The sequence below is a fragment of the Artibeus jamaicensis genome, unplaced genomic scaffold, assembly GCF_021234435.1.
Source record: "Artibeus jamaicensis isolate MK-2021 breed Jamaican fruit bat unplaced genomic scaffold, CSHL_Jam_final scaffold_3222, whole genome shotgun sequence".
NCBI classification, from domain to species: domain Eukaryota; kingdom Metazoa; phylum Chordata; class Mammalia; order Chiroptera; family Phyllostomidae; genus Artibeus; species Artibeus jamaicensis.
Window position 1 is genome coordinate 1,153,093 of NW_026522038.1, and position 15,810 is coordinate 1,168,902.

The 15,810-nt window shown below is 36.3% G+C and overlaps 1 protein-coding gene across 3 annotated transcripts in view; it reads right to left on the reverse strand.

Moving 5' to 3' along the window:
• Positions 1 to 15,810, reverse strand: part of PPA2 (inorganic pyrophosphatase 2) — an 80,298-nt gene that overhangs the window by 27,315 nt on the left and 37,173 nt on the right. For all 3 annotated transcript variants that reach the window (XM_053657047.1, XM_053657046.1, XM_037154454.2), the window contains one exon: positions 13,605 to 13,731. In XM_053657047.1, the coding sequence (XP_053513022.1) occupies positions 13,605 to 13,731 (127 nt within the window). The remainder of the gene's footprint in view (positions 1 to 13,604; positions 13,732 to 15,810) is intronic.

Sequence of the window (15,810 nt, forward strand, 5' to 3'; positions counted from 1 at the left end):
GAGTATGTACTAAAGACAAAGAAAACACTAAGAAATTAGAAGCATGAGAAAATTATGACAACATATTTGGTTAGCACAATACAGTAAACCTAAAGATCAACAATGAAAATTTTAAATAACTCTCTTAATCACCAACAAAAGAACCACACAGAGTTCCTTCCTCTAAGTACAGATATAACTTAAAATTTTTTAAACAGATAAAAAAAGAAAAACACACTCTCGCTTAATAAATAACTTTGTGGTCCAAAAGAAAATAAAAACTCTAAGAATATTCTGGAAATGATGACAATAAGAACACGCAGAAAGCTTATAAAGAAATAAGTTAATTTGATCTTACCATAGATGGTAGGTAGAAAATAGATGGGGGAGGGCAAGAATAGTATGGGAAATGTAGAATCTAAAGAACTTGAGACACGTGGACATAAACTAAAGGGGAGGAATGGTGGGGGAGGGGTGTGCAGGGTGGAGGAGAATGAAGGGGGGAAATAGAACAACTGTAATGGCATAATCAATAAAATATATTAGAAAAAAGAAATAAGTTAAACTAGGAAAAACATCCTGTTTGGGATCAGACAACTACAGGGTCACCTTGTCCAATTCTTAAAATACAAAATGAAGAAAATGAAGGTTATTGTGAAAATTAAGTAAGGTAGTACATGAGAATCACCTAATAATAAGTAACAGATAATTCTTAACGAATACTAAGTATCAGCCCCCCAATTCCTGAGATGCAGCCAAAGTCAGACCCGGAGGCAAGCTTCATCTCTCAAAAATAAATCAACAAACGAATTAATGATTCAGCAGACATGAAGATATTTTCATTAATATTGACAGTTATTTTTAATGTATATGACTACTGAAAAATCAGAGTAGATAAACACGGATATAAATAATGCAAACAAGCAATGAAGATAACATATAAAAGGAATCTGGCCACACACACACATACCTATGTACACTTATTCACACTTTTTTCTATATAGTTTTTCTCATGGTAAAGACAAAACCTCAAATGAATTTGCAATTAGTTTCTTATTTCATGACAAATGTATTTACCTTAATTTCTAATATTATTACAATTTAGTTCTAACAAAGTTTTTTTTTTTTTCACTTGCTAAGGTGTTTAAAGTTAAACTTATTTATCTTGGGGAGATTTTAAATTTTATTTTGATTTAATCAAGTTAAATTATAAAACATTTGGAATAGAAAGTAAATATATAAATAAAGTTACTTTTATTGCTGAAATAAAACTTTCCCTCAGTTAAAACATATTTACCAAACTGCCAGAAATTACAAACAATGCTCAATTTTTCAAACCATTTTGCTTTACGGAAAACAGAAACCTCAGACAAAGATGAGGCACTGAATTCATGTCTCGACAAACTCCCTCTCATTGAACCACAGGAAGATAGGTAAGTTAGGAAAAAAAGGCAAAGCCAAAAATACCCCAAAAGATAAATAAGCACCCTGCAGCAGACCCAATATAGAACAGTAATACCTGTCAGGTAAAAAGCCAAATGATGACATGATTTATTGTACACACTGGAATATCTCTGAGACTCCTAATCAAGAGAAAAAGCAGACAGCAGAAATCAAATCCTGAGATGACCCATGCTAACAAGAATTTTAAAGTAGTTATGAATATGTTCAAGGACTTTTAGGAAAATACAGTACATTGCACTAACATGGAAATCTCAGTCAAGGAATAGAAACTAAAATATTGTCAAAAAGAACCAAATGAGCCCTGGCTGGTGTGGCTTAGTGGACTGAGTGCTGGCCTATGAACCAAGGGGTCACCAGTTCGATTCCCAGTCAGGGCACATGCCTGGGTTGCAGGCCAGGTCCCCAGCAGGGGGTGTGTGAAAGGCAACCACACGTCGATGTTTCTCTCCACCTCTTTCTCCCTCCCTTCACCTCTCTAAAATACATAAATAAAATCTTTAAAAAAGATTTTTTTAAGATACTCCCAAATGTGGGAGTGTCTGAAATAAAAAAAATCAGATAGGATCATTTAGAACTTGGATATGGCAGAAAAAAATCAGGGAAGTAGGAGACAGATCAACAGAAATGATCCAGTCTCGAGAGCAGGAGGGAAGACTGCAAAGACATAGAGTCCAGTGACCTGTGAGACAATAAGTAACCTAAAATATTTGTGTTATGAGTCTCAGAATAAAGGCAAGAGGAGAAGGTAGAAAAATGTAGAAATAATGACAATTTATGTTGTAAAAATATGAATTTACAGATCCACAAAAGTTCAGTATATCCCAAGTAGAATCAATATAAAGGACACTTTAGCAAATCACACAAAAAAACTGCTGAAATCCAAAGATAAATAGAAATCTTTAAAAACAGTCTAAGGAAAATAACATATTATATATTGGGTAACAATACATTGGCCTTTGACTTGTCATCAGAAACAATGTAGGCCAAAAGTAAATTTGTCTTTATAAATTTCCCTCTAACTCATAATTCTATATCTGGTAAAACTATACTTCCAAAACAAAGGCAAGAAAAAACTATTGCAGACCAATCAAAATGGAGAAAGTTCATCTTCTGCAGAACTGCGCTACAAAAAATGCTCGAGTCTTCAAATTGAAGAGAAATCATATCTATCTATGAAGAGAAACGATACCTAATGAAGAGAGATGAAAACTATGGCTCTCTGGGACGTAATAAAAGGTATGATACAGCCACTTATATATATAGTTTGACAGTTTCTTATGATGTTAAACATATAACTACCACCTGACCCAGTAACCCATTTCCTAGGTATTGCCCCCCCAAGGGAAATGAACACATGTTCAGACAAAGACCTGTATCTGAATATTCATAGCAGCTCTATTCACATTAGCCCCAGATTGAAAACCCAAATTTCCATCAAGGACTGGATTAATAATCTGTGGCATGTCTATACAGTGGAACTCTACTCAGCAATAAAATGAAAAATACTACACAGAACACACACAACAATATGCAAGAACCTCTCTAAAGCATTATGAAAGAGAAAGAAGTTATATACCAAAGAGTGTGTGTCTTTGTGTTGCACGGCTGACTAATGAAACAACACTGTGACTGTTAAGAATGCTAAAATTGAAAGTACGCATGTTTTCTCCCTTTAAAATAAGTGAAAATGCACCCATTTTGAAGATACTTTCACACTTTGCTCACAACACTCATTTTTTGCTTATCAATAATACATATATGCATACATTCATTCATGTATTCATCAATTTAAAAAATATATTCAGTGCCTATAACATGCCAGGAACTGTACAAAGCTTTTGTAATGGAAACATTCATATTAAGTACCTAGAAAGAAATCTAACATAAAATGTAGTAAGATCTTCATCACTAAATCAATGATCACTTTACTAAAAAAATACAAGAAAGTATGAATAGATGTAGACATATATACACATCATATTCACTGATACGAACATTTAATATTTTAGAGACCACAAATCTTTGACAACTGGATTAAAAAATCTGCAAAGAATACAGGCATAAAAAAATAAAACAACTTTGGGAAAGAAGAACAGGAGGGGACATCAGTCTCATATGTCTCACTGTGAGGTCACAGCAATGAGACGGCACCACATGGGCAAGAGAGCAGGATCCTGACAGCAAACAGAACCAGACACAACCGCTCGCATGAGAGAGGGCGCAGCACGCGATAAAGGAGACATTTCAAAACAGCGGGAGAACAGTTTCCCGTCAAGTGGTAATGGAAAAATTGTATGTATGAAGAAAACAAAATAAATCCCACATGGATTAAAGACCCAATTATTAAACAAATAAAATATGAAAAAAAAGGAAATAAAGAAAAACATCTTTCTGACTGGGGGGGTTAAAAATCCTTAAATAAGAATCAAAATGCTACTATACAGACTAAATAATCTTTGGCTATGAAGAAAGAATGCTTTAATAGTTCTATTAAATAGCATAATGCTTAAAAAATCAAAATGCTAAAGTCATGTATAGAAATGACTGATAAAATGGAATACCTCAAAAATAAAAATACCTCGCCTGGACGGGCATGGCTCAGAGGTTTGGACGCTGTTCTGCAGAGCAGAAGTGGGCCCTTTCAATTCCCAGTCGGGGCACATGCTGGTGTGGGCTAGGTCCCCGGTTGGGGGCCAATCAATGTTTCTCTCACACACAGATGCTTCTCTCCCTCCCTTCACCTCTCTCTAAACATAAATACATAAAATCTAAAAAAAGTAAAAAAATATTTGTAAACCAAAAGGTAACAGTTTTTCAGCAAAGGAGGAGAAAATATTTGCAATGTAGGTTAACACCCTAGTAATTACCATATATCAAAAGGATGTGTTAACTCGATAGAAAAATGGGACCGATACATTAGGCAATTCACAGAAGGAAAAATACAAATAGTCAATAGATATATGAAAAAGATACTCCATCCCAGTATCTTTTGCATTTTTCTACTCAACTCCATTGAGCAGAAAAATGCAAAATTAAAACAAAATGTCATTTTTCATCATCAGACAAAAATGTTTTTAAATGCTCAGTAACTATATGTCATTGGAACTTTAAGCCCTGAAAACTAGGTATTATTTATTTATTATATGTAAATTAGGGAACTGGGGTTCCATCAGGTGTTTTCTCAAGGTATTAAAGGGAATAGAATAAACTCAATATGTTAACTTTGAATATGAGACAAGCAGATGTGTGTGCGGAGACATCATCAAATTTGATCAGGTGATTACATCTCATAACTGAATGTATATCAGAACTGTTCTCAATTATTCTAAACCCAACATTAAATATCCAACCAACAAAGAAAGGTAGATTCATGGAATGGTTCTCAAGTTGGAGTTTGGTGGAACTATGTACATTCTCATCTCTACTTCCCACCCGCATCCCCAAACTGAGAACCGCCTGTACTTCTATGAAAAAGTCCTGAAAAAAATTAAAATTTCATTTTTACCTGAATGATTTCCAGCAACCCATAACATGAAGTGAGGAAAACATAGAATGAGCTTTTTGTTTTTGATGTTTAGATAAAAACCAGTAACATAAATGTAGTGTTGTATCTCTTTGCCGTTATTATTTACAAGAAAAAAGACAAGACACTAGGAAGTGGCTTCATGGTTGAAATTTTGTCCAAAGAGTGTAAATGCATAATTATATAAAAAGTCACTGATCCTATGGATCTGACCAAAGGAAGTGACGCAGATGCACAGCGTCCTGTTCCGACACACAGACGCTGCTCTCTCGGAACTGATCGGGATGCACTGGGCTCGACAGGAAATAGCGGGAGGCGAACACATGTGTTTTTAATGACATCTTATAAACATTCACAAGAAACAACAGTTCCTTTCCAGAACACACAGTATTTTCTCCATCACAACGAGAGGTTCCAACTCAGAGATCTGTTTTAATAGTTTGTGCTTACTCAGGATCTTTAAAAGATTTTCGTGTTTCCCATCCCGCAGGGCCCATCTGTGTTTAAGCACACAGGCAATGAACAGCATCCACCATTCCATCTGCCCTTCCTTCTCCATTCTCCCTTCCCAAAATTCTACTCTGATCAACACCTGTACTAAAAACACGTATTAACATCATGAAAAATAATGGTAATTGACATCCTTTAAAAAATAAGGTAATTCTACATTAGGGCCTATTTGTATTGTATCAGAAAAACCTCTCAGATAAGAGTAATTTTTTTCTAGATATACACATTCATGTTCACTACCATTTCATGAGAAATCCAACATGACCAGTAAAATGAAACCCATCCAGATGTGTTGTGAACAGAAACTCAAATATTCTTCTAATCTAATTTTCACATGAAACACACAACAAAGCGGCTGAAGCGGCTCCAGGGCAGAGAGAGCCCCACTCAGGTTCCTGCCACATCCCTGATCGGCTCTGCTGAAGAACTGAAAATGTGCCGAGGTCCCCAAGAAGTCTAGTTCACGGTCCTTTAATTTAAACTTCTGCCTTCATCTTTAACTCTGAAAATAATTTAGGTCCCTGTTTCCGAAGACAGGCTAAAAATAATGGATTAAAAATATATCCTAGAACCAAAATTCACAGATGGGAAAAACCCTTGGGAACACTTGCTGATTAGAGAATCAACTTTAGAGAAGAAACTAAAGCTTTCAGAGGTCATATGGCTTTTCCGAGGTCAGATAACTAATAAACACATGAGAGAGTTTTAGAATCTAGGTCCCCCCTGCTGTTTACCACATCATAGAAACAGGACTGAAACCTAAAAAACATTGAAAGATATCAAGGTTTAGAACAGAGGCAAAAGACTCCCAGAAATTCAATTCTGTTCTTAATTATAGTACATTTTTCTCAATTTGTCCCTGTGCCTCAACTGCCTCCTCCCACACTCCACCCCTACACACCCACACCTACTAAGGTACAACTATTAATGAAATAAAAAAAATAGAGATCAAAAGAGTCTTCTTTTTACTTAGACCTAACACCAAAATCATCCCACTGATGCCTAAATTATTTAAGAGCAAATGCCCAGCATTCCCAGAAAGCAACACGACCCCAGGCCACAAATCTATCCGACCCCCCCAACTGGATTCCAGTGGTTCTCTGCATGACTGTACACAAGTTATTAACCAACCCTCCCCTGTCTCCCACCAGTTCCTCAATCTTAAAGACAAGGGAAATAAACAATTCATAAGTTTTAAATTGTGCACCGTTCTGAGTAGCGTGATGAAATCTTGCTTGAGCTTGTGCACACATTAAACAGCTACTCCAAAAGAAGCATTCAGCAGAGTTCCTTGGCTGGCGGTAATTCTTTCACAATCGTTAGAACTCTTAGAATGACCACAATGACACGTTGGCCCCTTTTGGTGCCAAAGAGTGCAGGCACGGGGAAGCAAACTCAGCTCCATTCTTTCTGGTTCCAAAGTTAACACGTATGAGTATGTTTCCTTAGGATTACTACGCTATTCCTTATTTTTTCTTTACATGACAGTATTCAATTGTGTTTTAGGAAGTAAGGGAATCATCAAATGCCTGTTGATTTCCTTATCTTTTAAAAATAATAATTGCAGGGACACAAAAACTGTTAATTTAACAAATGAAAATTTAAGCCAAAGAGATTGTTTCCACATGTATATTCCTGCCTTAAAAAACAATGTATCAATAGGCTCCCTTATACATGGTTTCACCTTCTGGGATTTCAGTGACCCACAATCTACCATGTTCCAAAAATGTTAAATGGAAAATCTCAGAAATGAACAATTCATCAGCTTTAAATTGCACACCATTCTGAGTTGTGTGATAAAATCTCATGCCACCCCCCGTTACTCCACCTGGATGGGAACCATACGTGGGTCCGGCTCATCCACGCTGTTCGTGTCCCCACCTGGTAGTCACCTAGTTGCCGACTTGGTGATCAGGTCGACTGCTGTGGCACTGCAGTGCTTGTGCCCTTACTTCACTTAATAATGGCTCCAAAGCACATGGGTAGTGATGCTGGCAATTCAGATATGCCAAGAGAAGCAGTAAAGTGCTTTCTTTGAGGGAAAAGATAAAAACTCTCAACTTAATAAGAAAACAAATGTTTGCTGCTGTTGAAACACTTACAGTAATAATGAACCTTCCATCTATGAAATTATGAAGAAGGAAAATAAAAGTTGTGCCACTTTTGCTACTATACATTAAACTGCAAGAGTTACAACCACAGTGTCTGATAAGCACTTGGTAGAGATAGAAAAGGCACTAAATGTGTGGGTGGAAAACATGAACGGAAAACGTGTTCGAACTGATGGCAATGTGTTAAACCAGAAAGTACTGAGCCTCTATTAAGACTTCAGCAAGCATCCTCTGAGATGAGTGTCCACGTTCACAGAACTTTTATTACAGTATATTGTTATAACCGTTCTACTCTTATTGTTGTGAATCTTACTGAGTTTAATTTATAAATTAAAGTTTATCATAAGTATATCTGTGCAGAAAAACAGGACACATACAGTTCAATACTGCCTGTGGCATCAGGCATCCACTTAGGGGTCTTGGAGTAGCCCCCTAGATAGGGTGAGCTACTGAATAGAACACCCATGTAAACTCTGATAATCTTAGAACAAATGTGACCCTGGCCTTTGAAAAAGTCTCAACAACCTCATCTACAATATTTTCCTTATTATTAATGCAATTTATTCATTCTAGAATGTATCTGTATCAATATAACTGTTTCTGATTTCAGGTTTTGTTTTTTAAGTGTTCATTTTTTGAACTGTAAAACCACTGCAAAAGCAACAGTTATTAAAGAACAACAGACAATGGTTTTCATTTATTTAGCAACAAAACAACAGGAATCTTCATTGCTCTTTAATCTGAAGAAGCTTCTAGGCCAAAATTACCTTCTCCTGACACTGCCTCCCCAGACATGAGGTCCACCGGCATCATCGGCAGTTTTGAAGAGACTCAAACACCTATTTGCTGACTATCTGAAGCCCTACACCAGAGAAGGCAGTTAGTTTAACCAAGAGAGAAATTACACAACATTTCGATCTTCTCCAAAAGCTCTGAACTTGGTCATTTCATAACTATGTGCTACTATTCCTAATGGCCTAAGCATTCTCTAGTAACAATTCAGGTGTCCTGGGAGTCTCATTAACTGGCTTGGGCCATTATGGCACCATTAAGAACATTAGAGAGCCTAGAACCTAATCACAGTGCACTAAATAGTCTTAGTGCTCTTTGAGTGTTAATAAGCCAGGCAATGCAAAGGATTTTCTACCAGGGAGTACAGGGAATTTGTTTTCAGATGTTATTTACACTTCTTTTGGATTTTCATATTGGCTACTCCCGTTTCAGAAGGTAAAACCTGAAGATTTAAGTAATAATGTAGAAATTACAGAAACACAGCCAGGAACCAGTTTCTTCCTAACTAAAACACATTCTCTAATGCAATTGCTAATATTAGGTCAGTTGTGTCAGTTAAAAACTGTAACTATTATAACAAGATATTACAGTTTCCCAAAGTTTACACATACGTTCATTAGGATCAAAGAAGTTATTTCATAACAAATAAAACAACCCTAAAACTTCTTAGTAGAATCATACCTTAAATGTGTCTGGATTAATACAGCAAATACACATGACATTCTAATATGTACTGATCGACTCAGAAAGTCAACCTCCCATGCATTTCCTGTAAAAATTTGTGGAAAATGTACCAGCTAACAATAAAAATGAAGAACAACAAAAAAAAAGACATAAAGAATCTAAGAAACAGTAGAACTAATCAGCTGGGGGGAGGGGCAGTGGAAAGAAACCCATAATGGAGCTGTGCAGAGGGCTCAAGAGAACAGCCTGTTGAACACAGATCCTTCTATAAACGGTACGATAACTACGTGAGTAACATTCACGTTAAGTACTATAAATGCTATTCATTAGTTTCTGAGTTTCAGGCTGAGTCAAAACATGAAAAACAGTTACAGGTAAAGAACAGAACTTAAAACATTACGCAGTTTGACACTGTAGAACTAATGGTGTAGCCGAGTGAAGCTGAGTGACTGGGAGCAGAGAGAGAGAGAGAAGCACAAGAAAATGGCCTTGTTCTATCCCTGGCAGCCACCTGCTATTGTTTAAAATTAAGGAAGCAACAAATACGTCTCAGAGTGTAACACTTAGAATTAGTAAGGTAACAGAAGAAGAAATATGGTAACAAAATTGAGAAATGTATAAAAAGTTGATTTCCTAATCTTTCAAAATAGCAACTTGAGTCCTGAATTAAGAAAGAGGTACAAGCACTTGGCTTATGGAAGAAAAGTGACCACTCCAGAGAACTAAAAACGCACAGAGAAGTTCTGGGAAGTCTAGGGTGAGAAGTGGGAAGGAGAGCTTTAGTGTTTATTTGCTACACATTTTTATACTTCTGAGTTTCTATATCCAGGTACTATGATTATGCTTATGATTTTTAAAAAATGCCATCCCAAATCCTATGTTTGTGATTTTTAGAACGTGAATGTGGGCAGGACACAGAAGACAATTTTTTTAAGCTGCTTAACTTACTGTTAAATATAGTTGATTAACTTTCAAAAAGATGTAGTAGAGAATAGCACCAAACTTTTACCATCCATTAGCTAATATGTATTTAATCACATGGATTCAAATACACACTTTTCTTTTAGAATGAAATCATAAATTGTTACAAGAGGCATAATCACAAAACTGGTTCTGAGGCCTTGTCACCAAGATTCCATTTCAAACCTGTAACATCACATAAAATAAGCCATGTGCTTAAAATACTTGACCTCCTCTTGAATTATAAGATAGGTACCTCTAGAAGATTATTATGACATGAAAAAGCTATCAAATATTTTAATCTAATCACAACTTTTTTTCTTAAATAAGCTTTTAAAAATTCCTTCCCAACTTAGGAAGCTTTCGACTCCTCTAATTACTGAGCATCACTCAGTTCTCATCCTCTCCAGTCCCCTCTTTAACAGTTGCTAATGAAAACACACGCAACACAGTAGGCTAAGCATAAAAAATAAAAGAGTAAGGTTGGAAATAATGTCTGTCCATCGATACTTCCTTAAGCAGCAGGTCAGCAGAAACACTGTTGTCTGAAACAGTTACAACAACAGCTGTATGACATTTGAGATAAGATCAATTCAAATCAAAATGTGTTTAAATTTGAAATAAAAGCTGCTACATAGGATCACCTAGTATTCCACGACTTATGATTGAAAAAATAAAACTTATACTGCAGCTTCCTCAGCCTTTCACTTTGTGCCTACATCTGTATCTTCCCCGGGTCACTAAAATCAGAGGACAGAAGAAAATCCGATAAAGATATGTGGAACGTATGATACTAATTTGACGGTAAAAAATGAGAAGTAAAAGAAAACATTTACAGCTCAAAACTACACAATTTATTTTATAATATTTATATTAAGAGTGCGTACGGTACTATGCGGTGCAAATGACATGCACATATTCTTAACGGAAATAATTTCCTCCTGGTCCCATATCTTACACATTCTGGAAAGACATACTAAACATAAGGTCAGCATACCATTCTAGAACAAAATATGCCAATAACATTTGTCTTTTAATTTTAGGATTTTAAAAACTTAGGAAGAATTGCATTTTTCATGATGACGTTTGTTGCCTTTTAATAGAATGAAAAATAAGTCTTTTCCTTTCAAAAACACTGTTTTACCATTCCAGTTTTCACCTCCACCTAAGTAAGCTTCAGTATTTCTGCCATGTCAGGGTTTCAGTATTTCTGCAAGCTTCTCACACAAGCACACACAAAAAGGATTTGGAAGATAACGAAATGCAAAGTCATCTCCATCTGGGTACGAACAGAAGCAAAGTGAAAGAGAGGTAAAATTTTCCATTCTAAGCCTTCAGACACTTAGGGACTAAAGTACTTAGCTTTGTAATCTGGTTTCAGTATCACTAGTTACAAATACTACATGTGACTACAATCAAGTATGAATTGCTCTGTATAGTACTGTAAATGGACAATGGGCTTTATAAGCAAACACAAATGAGTTCAATCTATGGTTCTACTATTTACTAGATGTACAACTTGGACAAGTTATTTAAACCCCTTGAGCCCAAAGGGTAAAGAGGTCAAATATATGGTGACAGAAGACGACCTGACTTTGGATGGTGAACACACAATGCAATGAGAGATGATGTAGCACAGAATTGTACAACTAAAACCTATATAATCTTATTAACGAATATCACCCCAACAGATTCAATTTAAAAAAAGACTAATAATATGTACTAGAACAGGCACCAGTACTTTTTACATATGCTAGGGGAGTTTAAAATGTGAAATCACATCTCCAACTGTACTAAGCTAATGACTAGTTCATTCCACCTAAATACTAGTTTATTCTGGCTCTCAGAGCTCCAGGCAAAGGGGGCACCCTTTAGCAGACTCTCAGGACTTCAGTGTGCCACTTCACAAATGATTCATTTTAGGGGAATGCTGCACCATTGTATCATCAGTGCTCATCTGAGGAGTAGTTAATGTATCATAGTTTTTAACTAGATATTTATTTATTCTTTTTATATATTATGTATAAGAAATATGATACTAAACCTAGGTAAAATAATGATACAAACAGGATATATATGGTTTACACAGTGAAGTCTCCTATTTTAAATTGGAGCTTCATGTTTTAGTTTTGACCCTGAGGTTGTATGAAATCACCCTATCAGCCCCCTCCCTTTCTCATGTACCTGCAAGAATAACATAAAATCCCTCTCTGCTATGCCATGTGCAAATGAACATAAATTAAGAAAGAGTAACACATGAGTGTTAATGAGTTTCAGTTGATTCAGTGACTCAGTAATGATATAGGTTCTAGTTGTGGTAACAGCTGAAGTCTAGAAGAAACCATGATCTTGGATAAGGATGAAATTGAAAGGAAGAAGGCTAGAAAAATAAGGGTAAATGAAGTGGTCAAAGAATACCGATAATGGCCACACAGTCAACGCTTGCATGTACACGACAGCCAGATGCTTGAAGTACATCGTCTCTTCCTGTTAAAAACCTCATGAAGGTGCCCATCAGTAAATGAATGGATCAAAAAATTGTGGTACATATACACAATGGAATTCTATGCAGCAGAGAGAAAGAAGGAGCTACTACCCTTTGCAACAACATGGATGGAACTAGAAAGCATTATGCTGAGTGAAATAGACCAGGGGTTGAAAGACAAATACCATATGATCTCACCTTTAACAGGAAGCTAAACAATGAAACAAACAAGCAAGCAAAATAAAAACAAAGACACTGAAATAGAGAACAAGGGGACAGTGACCAGAGGGGAGAGGGAAGGGAAGTTAAGGGGAAAAAGGGGGAGGGATTTGGAGGAACAAATAGGAAGGACACAGGGACGAGAACTAAGGGGGGTGGAAATGGGAGGGAGGTGGGGAGCATGGGGCGGGGGGGGCTGGGATGGGAGAAATAGACAAAAAAACTGTACTTGAAAAATAACTAAATAAAAATTTTTTAAAAACCCTCATAAATAGGTATAATTATCTCCATTTGCAGATGAGCAAATTGAAAAATGACCTGTCCGAGTCACTCAGGTAGACAGCAGCACAGCTGGAGCTGAAATGGAAGTCCCTCTGACTCCAAAGAAAGTCAGTTCTGCGTCACACCAAGAAATTTCTGGAACTGACATTTCAAAATTTTGTCAGAGGGCAGTCATCTTTCTCTTCATTTGTACAGGAGAGAACAAAAACTAGGTGTAGAAACAAACAGCTTATGTCCTTGATGAGCACTCCTTCCTTAGTTTTTTCCCTGTTATTCAAACAACGGGGAGTTTTAAGAAAGAAAAGAAGGGAGGGAAGGAGAGAGGGAAGGGAACCCACAGAATGTACTTTCAGTTTGAAGTATCGTTTGTCTGTCCACACCCTTTTTCCCCTATTGTTCCTCCTAGTAACAGGACACAACTCAGACAGCCACAGTGGAATGCCCTTTAAATTCCACCGAGAAAGAATAAATAAAAAACAAAACGTACAAAGTTAACTCCAAATATATACACTGTGTTTTTACACAACCCCTTTTTAAATTCTAAGAACACCAATGACACACTGACATTTCTGTCTCTGGGCAGGTGCAGACTTACCATTAAACTTTGAGGCTTCAGGGTCATTCACATTGATAGCAATTAATTTCCAATCTGTTTCCCCCTGATCAATAAGAGCCAAAATTCCAAGGATCTTCACACGAATAACATCTCCACGAGAAAGAACCTTCAGAGAGAAATGAAATTCGGCATTTGCGAAGTTTTGGAGAAGATTACTCATATCTCATAAAAATCCATGAGATGAAGAGCATTATATACTGAAATTTAATAAAGGTTTAATAATTTAAAATATGAAAAACAATCATAAAGACTTTTATAAAATGTCTTTTAAAATTAAGTATCGTGATCCCTTTTTAGAAATTTATAGGTCTTGAGATTCAACATACTCGGTCTAGAAACTCACACCACACGGAAAATAAACCCACAAATATCACTACATCACATGACCCTGGCTTCTGCTGCTTGGGTTTAAAAAGAGACCTGAGAATCTTTTTAGATAGTTTCATACTACAATTTTTGCAGAACGTATTTTTTAGTTACAGTAAAAAGTCAACTTTTAATATATTAGAATACAGCCTTAAGAAGCTAATAAATGACAATGAAAGAATTATTAGTGTGTTAAAGACACAGACAAATCAGTTTCTGGGACTGAAAATCAGTCTTCATAAAATGTTTTTTAAAGTTTTAAAGAAAAACAAGAACTAACATGATGTTCAAACAGATGTTTCATGAGCTAAAATAAGTTCAGAGGTTCCTTCAAGCTGTCTGTGCCAAGTTTACATGCATGCATTCTTTCTACACCCTTTTATTATTTTTTAAAGATTTAGTCAGCTATAGAATTTCACTGGAAGCCGGAATTTGAACACATGCTTCAGGATAAATTCCTTCACGATTCAAAATGCAGCTTTAGCCATAACCAGCGTGGATATGTTGGTTGAGTGTCGTCCCACAAAGCAAAATATTGATGGTTCAATTCCCAGTCAGGGCACACGCCTGTGCTGCAGGCCAGGGCCCTGGTCAGGAAGCATAAGGGAGGCAGCCAATTGATGTTTCTCTCACACACTGATGTGATCTTTCTCTCCCTCTCTTTCTCCTTCCCTTCCCTCTCTCTGAAAGTAAATAAATACAATTTTTTTTAAAAGCAGCTTTACATTTGGAAAGCAAGGTATGCAGAAAAAGTCACCATTGTGTCTTAAAACTGTTGGAAAGAAAAATACCAAACCTTCAACCATAAAGTCAAAATAAATCCTTTTAGAACACTTGCAAAATAAATCTACAATTTTAATATAAATCTGTATGGAGCTTTAATTAGTTTACAACAGATTAGTAAAACTGCATAAACTAAACTGAAGTCTCATTTTTAGGGGAATATACACAAATATATGAACCAGACTCTTACATATTTAGACTTGATTATTACCCAGCACCATATCAGACACTATGTATATAAAAAGAAAGCATCCCTGTTCTCAAAGGTTTACAATCCCACTGGGAGACCTACACACCTCATCTCAGAAGATCCCTTACAAAACAGAAATGTTCCAAGTTATCATATCCCATAATCACCAATGAAAGGCTGGCTACTTTGTGTAGTGTAGGGATAAACTAGGTCACTGGTGCTCAACTCTAGGCAATTTTGCCCTCTAGGGGACATCTGGCAATGTTTGGAGTTATTTTTTGGTTGTCATTCTAGAGCCCAGTGGGAGACCAGGGATGCTACACAGGGCTGTCCCTACAACAGAATTAGTTATCCATCCAGAATGTCAACGGTGCCCAAGCTCAGGAGCCTGAGGGGGATTCTGGTGGCGAGGGCGTCTATCATAATTACTAGGAATCATACGTATGAAGTTTTAAAAAGCACATTCAAACTTGTTTTATTATTATTCATAACAATTAATTTACTTTGAAATATCAGACATCGTAAAAGCAAGAGAAGCTTTCAGACTGTTATGGTTACCAGAGCAAGCAGGAAGTATGTCTGGAGATGATCAAGTTTCATGAGAATAATACATGTTCTTTGATCTCATAAGCATCAGAAAGGGATTAGACAAACCATGGCCTTGTTTTATTGCCTTAACAGACTGGAAAGGAGACTCTCAGCAAAATCAAAAACTCAGTAGAAGATGCTTAGGAACAAAGAGTAAAATTCTTATGAACCCCCCACAATTCAATTCATTCTAAATCAATTCAACAAATTTATAGCAAAAGTATAATGTAGACACCAAATGAATGACACATAATCCCC